The 7,043-nt window shown below is 44.7% G+C and overlaps 1 protein-coding gene across 1 annotated transcript in view; it reads right to left on the reverse strand.

The window, feature by feature from the left end:
- The window catches only part of LOC106570646 (E3 ubiquitin-protein ligase TRIM71), a 42,067-nt gene extending 37,074 nt beyond the window's left edge, over positions 1 to 4,993 (reverse strand). The window contains exon 1 of the mRNA XM_014143117.3: positions 3,076 to 4,993. Coding sequence (XP_013998592.1) covers positions 3,076 to 3,792 — 717 coding nt within the window. The 5' untranslated portion in view covers positions 3,793 to 4,993. The remainder of the gene's footprint in view (positions 1 to 3,075) is intronic.
- Between the last annotated feature and the right edge of the window lie 2,050 nt (positions 4,994 to 7,043).

Consider the following 7,043-nt stretch of genomic DNA (forward strand, 5'->3'; position numbering starts at 1 on the left):
TCCATCAGTGATCAGTCTGTCCACAATAGGCTGAGAGAGGCTGGACTGAGGGCGTGTAGGCCTGTTGTAAGGCAGGTCCTGCCTAGACATCACCGGCAACAACGTCGCCTATGGGCACAAACCCACCGTCGCTGGACCATACAGGACTGGCAGAAAGTGCTCTTCACTGACGAGTTACGGTTGTCTCACCAGGGGTGATGGTCAGATTTGCGTTTATCGTCAAAGGAATGAGAGTTACACCGAAGCCTGTACTCTGGATCGGGATCGAGGTGGAGGGTCCGTCATGGTCTGGTCCGTCATGGTCATGGTGTTCTGCCATGGCCAGCGAAGAGCCCGGATCTCAATCCTATTGAGCACGTCTGGGACCTGTTGGATCAGAGGGTGAGGGCTAGAGCCATTCCCCCCAGAAATGTCCGGGAACTTGCAAGTGCCTTGGTGGAAGAGTGGGGTAACATCTCACAGCAAAAACTGGCAAATCTGGTGCAGTCCATGAGGAGATGCACTGCAGTACTTAATGCAGCTGGTGGCCACACCAGATACTGACTTACTTTTTACTTTGACCCACCCCCTTTGTTCAGGGACACATTATTCAATTTCTGTCGTAACATGTTAGTCACTGTTAGTCTGTGGAACTTGTTCAGTTTATGTCTCAGTTGTTGAATCTTATGTTCATACAAATATTTACACATGTTAAGTTTGCTGAAAATAAACGCAGTTGACAGTGAGAGGACGTTTCTTTTTTTGCTGAGTTTCTATATATCTATAATCTAAAAAAAGAGCCCTTACTGGAAAAGTTAACTCTTACTGGATGTGTGTGTGTTAATACTTCCAACAGCAGCCATCTTGTAAACAACACCTATGAGTGACAGGTTAATACTTCCAACAGCAGCCATCTTGTAAACAACACCTATGAGTGACAGGTTAATACTTCCAACAGCAGCCATCTTGTAAACAACACCTATGAGTGACAGGTTAATACTTCCAACAGCAGCCATCTTGTAAACAACACCTATGAGTGACAGGTTAATACTTCCAACAGCAGCCATCTTGTAAACAACACCTATGAGTGACAGGTTAATACTTCCAACAGCAGCCATCTTGTAAACAACACCTATGACTGACAGGTTAATACTTCCAACAGCAGCCATCTTGTAAACAACACCTATGAGTGACAGGTTAATACTTCCAACAGCAGCCATCTTGTAAACAACACCTATGAGTGACAGGTTAATACTTCCAACAGCAGCCATCTTGTAAACAACACCTATGAGTGACAGGTTAATACTTCCAACAGCAGCCATCTTGTAAACAACACCTATGAGTGACAGGTTAATACTTCCAACAGCAGCCATCTTGTAAACAACACCTATGACTGACAGGTTAATACTTCCAACAGCAGCCATCTTGTAAACAACACCTATGAGTGACAGGTTAATACTTCCAACAGCAGCCATCTTGTAAACAACACCTATGAGTGACAGGTTAATACTTCCAACAGCAGCCATCTTGTAAACAACACCTATGACTGACAGGTTAATACTTCCAACAGCAGCCATCTTGTAAACAACACCTATGAGTGACAGGTTAATACTTCCAACAGCAGCCATCTTGTAAACAACACCTATGACTGACAGGTTAATACTTCCAACAGCAGCCATCTTGTAAACAACACCTATGAGTGACAGGTTAATACTTCCAACAGCAGCCATCTTGTAAACAACACCTATGACTGACAGGTTAATACTTCCAACAGCAGCCATCTTGTAAACAACACCTATGAGTGACAGGTTAATACTTCCAACAGCAGCCATCTTGTAAACAACACCTATGAGTGACAGGTTAATACTTCCAACAGCAGCCATCTTGTAAACAACACCTATGAGTGACAGGTTAATACTTCCAACAGCAGCCATCTTGTAAACAACACCTATGAGTGACAGGTTAATACTTCCAACAGCAGCCATCTTGTAAACAACACCTATGAGTGACAGGTTAATACTTCCAACAGCAGCCATCTTGTAAACAACACCTATGACTGACAGGTTAATACTTCCAACAGCAGCCATCTTGTAAACAACACCTATGAGTGACAGGTTAATACTTCCAACAGCAGCCATCTTGTAAACAACACCTATGAGTGACAGGTTAATACTTCCAACAGCAGCCATCTTGTAAACAACACCTATGAGTGACAGGTTAATACTTCCAACAGCAGCCATCTTGTAAACAACACCTATGAGTGACAGGTTAATACTTCCAACAGCAGCCATCTTGTAAACAACACCTATGAGTGACAGGTTAATACTTCCAACAGCAGCCATCTTGTAAACAACACCTATGAGTGACAGGTTAATACTTCCAACAGCAGCCATCTTGTAAACAACACCTATGACTGACAGGTTAATACTTCCAACAGCAGCCATCTTGTAAACAACACCTATGAGTGACAGGTTAATACTTCCAACAGCAGCCATCTTGTAAACAACACCTATGACTGACAGGTTAATACTTCCAACAGCAGCCATCTTGTAAACAACACCTATGACTGACAGGTTAATACTTCCAACAGCAGCCATCTTGTAAACAACACCTATGACTGACAGGTTAATACTTCCAACAGCAGCCATCTTGTAAACAACACCTATGAGTGACAGGTTAATACTTCCAACAGCAGCCATCTTGTAAACAACACCTATGAGTGACAGGTTAATACTTCCAACAGCAGCCATCTTGTAAACAACACCTATGAGTGACAGGTTAATACTTCCAACAGCAGCCATCTTGTAAACAACACCTATGAGTGACAGGTTAATACTTCCAACAGCAGCCATCTTGTAAACAACACCTATGAGTGACAGGTTAATACTTCCAACAGCAGCCATCCTGTAAACAACACCTATGAGTGACAGGTTAATACTTCCAACAGCAGCCATCTTGTAAACAACACCTATGAGTGACCGTTTTTTTTAAGTTGCTGTGATATGGGGGGGGGGGGGGGTTATACACAGTTTATGTTGGTGTTTGTTTTCGACATAGCTGTGTGTGTGTGTGTGTGTATCATTCCCATGTCCCTACCTTGTTGTCATGGTGCTGACAGAAGCTCATCCTATCCTGGAACAAAGGCAGCAGGGAGGAGTTGGACTGGAAGGGCTGGGTCAGGGACAACCCTACCCCCCTTCCTCCACCTGCGATGGGGCTGGCCTTGCCTCGGCTTGCATGCTGGCTCTCTGCCAGCCTCTCGATGAAGTGGTCTTTGGTCAAGCGGACCCTCTGATGGGCTCGGACGCAGTTATCACAAAGGTACTCCTGGCAGTCCTGACAGTGGAAGCTGGCCGGGTTCCCCTCGTCACAGGAGCTGCACTGGGGCCCTCCCAGACGGTTCGGGCGGAGCCCGCTATGGGCGCGGTGGAATCTGGGTATGGAGCACCCGCTGTCCCCCCGGTGACCGTTCTTATTTTGGCCGAGTTGGAGCTGCTCCACGTCCAGAAGGTTACTCAAGAGGAAGTTGGAGGAAGGGAGAGAGTCCACTCCGGCCTCGGAGATGGAGACCTTCTGGTTGCAGGTGGGGCAGCTGAGTTTGAGAGGGTCCCCATGACTGCGCTTGCCCTCCAGACACTGCCTGCAGAAGGCGTGCAGGCAGGGGAGGACATGGAGGCGCCGGGAGGAGGAGGACGACGAGTGAGAGGAGGAGGAGGAAGTGGAGGAGTTGCAAGAGATGGGAGCGGAGGAGGAGCCACAGAGCTCCTTGCAGAGAGGACAGGTCTGCAGGTCGGACTCTGAGAATGAAGCCATCGGAGGTGCTTTAAACAAGGCTACGCTTTCTAAGAACTTATGAGGTATTAGTGGTATTAGAGGTATTCATTTAGTAAACATTTGTTTGTTTCTCCAGTCGTGTTCTGTGGAAAACAGGCAGAGGTTTGAGGTAGATAAGTTGTTTTTTTAAGTAAACATTTGTCAAAATGGTCCACATAGGATAAGCCTGTATGTGTTCTCTCCAAAACATAACCCTCAACGGACGCCAGATATGCAGATACAGGCCGAGAGAAACGCCCTTTTAAAATTCTGTATTGCATGATTTTTAAATATTCTCCTATAGAAAATCAAATGTGCAATATTCATTTCAGTTCACAATGATTCAAATCACTACACTTGGATGAATCTTTAGAACAACTGGCGACTACTCACTATTCATTACAATGAATAAACTTTACATACACCTACTCTATTATTTCTTGGATGGACTATTTTAATGAGCGCATGTCGAAAATAGTAATTTAGAGTTGATTGATATTAGTTTTCATTTTTTTGTTGTGGTTTAGATGTGGCGGGGTTTGAGAATAAACCGAAAACAGAGTTTGTATAGGATCCTCCGCAAGGTGCCCAAAGCTCCTTCTCTCCTCCAACGACACACCATCACCCCTTCTCACCGCCCCTAATGAATTTACCGACAAACGTCAAAATACTTCGTCCCGTTTCAAGACCCGGTTTGTCGGCTCTCTCTAGTCCACCATCCGGGCCCTCTCCGACGTCGTCAGAGGTTTACAAACGGCTGTGGCTGTGGTTCGCTCTCTTTCGGACCACAAGACCGTAAATTATTCATCAAAGCACTGGCTCACCAGCAACGCGATCTCATTGACGTTTGGCGACAAAATAAACAAAACCGTTTCCGTTTTTAAAACCACACAGTCGAAGACCCGGGGATGTATGCATTTAGGCTACGTACATACGCTAGGACCCCCCTTCTATCTGTGCACAGGGCTTTTCCACGCGCCTCTCTGGAACCTTGGAGGGGGGAAAGGTACGAGCCCTCGAGCCCCTTCAATCGCATGAGCCAAACGGAACTCCAATCAAAATGCTGGTTTAAAACAAATCTGTAGGCCCAATCGGGCTCTATAGTTCTATTTTCCGTTCTGATAAACGGGGTATAAAATATAAACAGGACCCGATGCGCTCCTACCGCTGGCCGCGCTCTCCGTCCCGTCCTGTATATAGGCGTCTGTACTTCTTCTATGGGTTTTAACAGCGGTTGGCATCCAATTAGTTGCATTATCGCCACCTACTCGACTGGAGTACAACTCCCTTATACTTTGCTTGAAAAATAAAAATGTAGTAAATAAATACCCTACCATCTAACACTACGCTCACTAATTTCTAAATGACATAAAATAAAATTAACACCACCCTACTCCACTAATTAAATGTATTTATTCCAATTAACACGTCCTGTAACTCTTCTGACGTCAAATCTCACACACCCAAATACCTCTCTGCAGCTTCCACCACAACCTCTATTTTCTGCCACTTACGTTCCATCCCTGCAGTACAGTTGATAACCATTACTATAAATGTCAAAATATCCAATCTTACTGAAATGTATTTCACTTTTTGTCCTGTCCCTCTGTACTGGTATATCTCTACTACTCTCACCACTCCTCCCCCTTAACCCATCATCCTCTACTTTCTTCACTGCCTCAGCATATGACAACTTTTTCTCTACTCTACCCTGAAAATCTCAACCTGCCTCTCTCGCACGGGACATTTCTGAATACCAGCTCCATGATCACCACTACAATTAACACATTCTACAACTTTCACCAATACTACACATTCCTTTGTCTCATGCCCTTCTGCACACTTCTCACACCTTGGACCCTCCCTCCTATACACTGCTGCCACGTGCCCATAAGCTGGACACCTGTAACATCGTAATGTATTCGGCACCTACGCTCATACAGGATAACTTATACAGTTGAAGTTGGAGTTTACATACACCTAAGCCAAATACATTTAAACTCAGTTTTTCACAATTCCTGACATTTAATCCTAGTAAATAGTCCATGTCTTAGGTCAGTTAGGATCACCACTTTATTTTAAGAAGGTGAAATGTCAGAATAATAGTTGAGAGAATGATTTATTTCAGCTTTTATTTCTTTCATCACATTCCCAGTGGGTCAGAAGTTTACATACACTCAATTAGTATTTGGTAGCATTGCCATTGCATTTTTTAACTTGGGTGAAACGTTTTGGGTAGCCTTCCACAAGCTTCCCACAATAAATTGGGTGAATTTTGGCCCATTCCTCCTGACAGAGCTGGTGTAACTGAGTCAGGTTTGTAGACCTCCTTGTTCGCACACACTTTCTCAGTTCTGCCAAAAAATATTCTATAGGATTGAGGCCAGGGCTTTGTGATGGCCTTTCCAATACCTTGACTTTGTTGTCTTTAAGCCATTTTGCCACAACTTTGGAAGTATGCTTGGGGTCATTGTCCATTTGGAAGACCCATTTGCGACCAAGCTTTAACTTCCTGACTGATGTCTTGAGATGTTGCTTCAATATATCCACATAATTTTCCTACCTCATGATGCCATCTATTTTGTGACGTGCACGAGTCCCTCCTGCAGCAAAGTACCCCCACAACATGATGCTGCCACCCCCATGCTTCACGGTTGGGAAGGTGTTCTTCGGCTTGCAAGCCTCCCGCTTTTTCCTCCAAACATAACGATGGTCATTATGGCCAAACAGTTTCATCAGACCAGAGGACATTTCTCCAAAAATTATGATCTTTGTCCCCATGTGCAGTTGCGAACTGTAGTCTGGCTTTTTTTAATGGCGGTTTGGGAGCAGTGGCTTCTTCCTTGCTGAGCGGCCTTTCAGGTTATGTCGATATAGGACTCATTTTACTGTGGATATAGATACTTTTGTACCTGTTTCCTCCAGCATCTTCACAAGGTCCTTTGCTGTTGTTCTGGGACTGATTTGCACTTTTCGCACCAAAGTATGTTCATCTCTAGGAGACAGAATGCGTCTCCTTCCTGAGCGGTATGACAGCTGCGTGGTCCCATGGTGCTTACGTACTATTGTTTGTTCAGATGAACGTGGTACCTTCAGGCATTTGGAAATTGCTCCTAAGGATGAACCAGACTTGTGGAGATATACCATTTTTTTCTGAGGTCTTGGCTGATTTCTTTTGATTTTCCCATGATGTCAAGCAAAGAGGCACTGAGTTTGAAGGTAGGCCTTGAAATACATCCACAGGTACACCT

Source organism: Salmo salar, chromosome 14 (genome assembly GCF_965601325.2).
Source record: "Salmo salar chromosome 14, fSalSal1, whole genome shotgun sequence".
Taxonomy (NCBI): domain Eukaryota; kingdom Metazoa; phylum Chordata; class Actinopteri; order Salmoniformes; family Salmonidae; genus Salmo; species Salmo salar.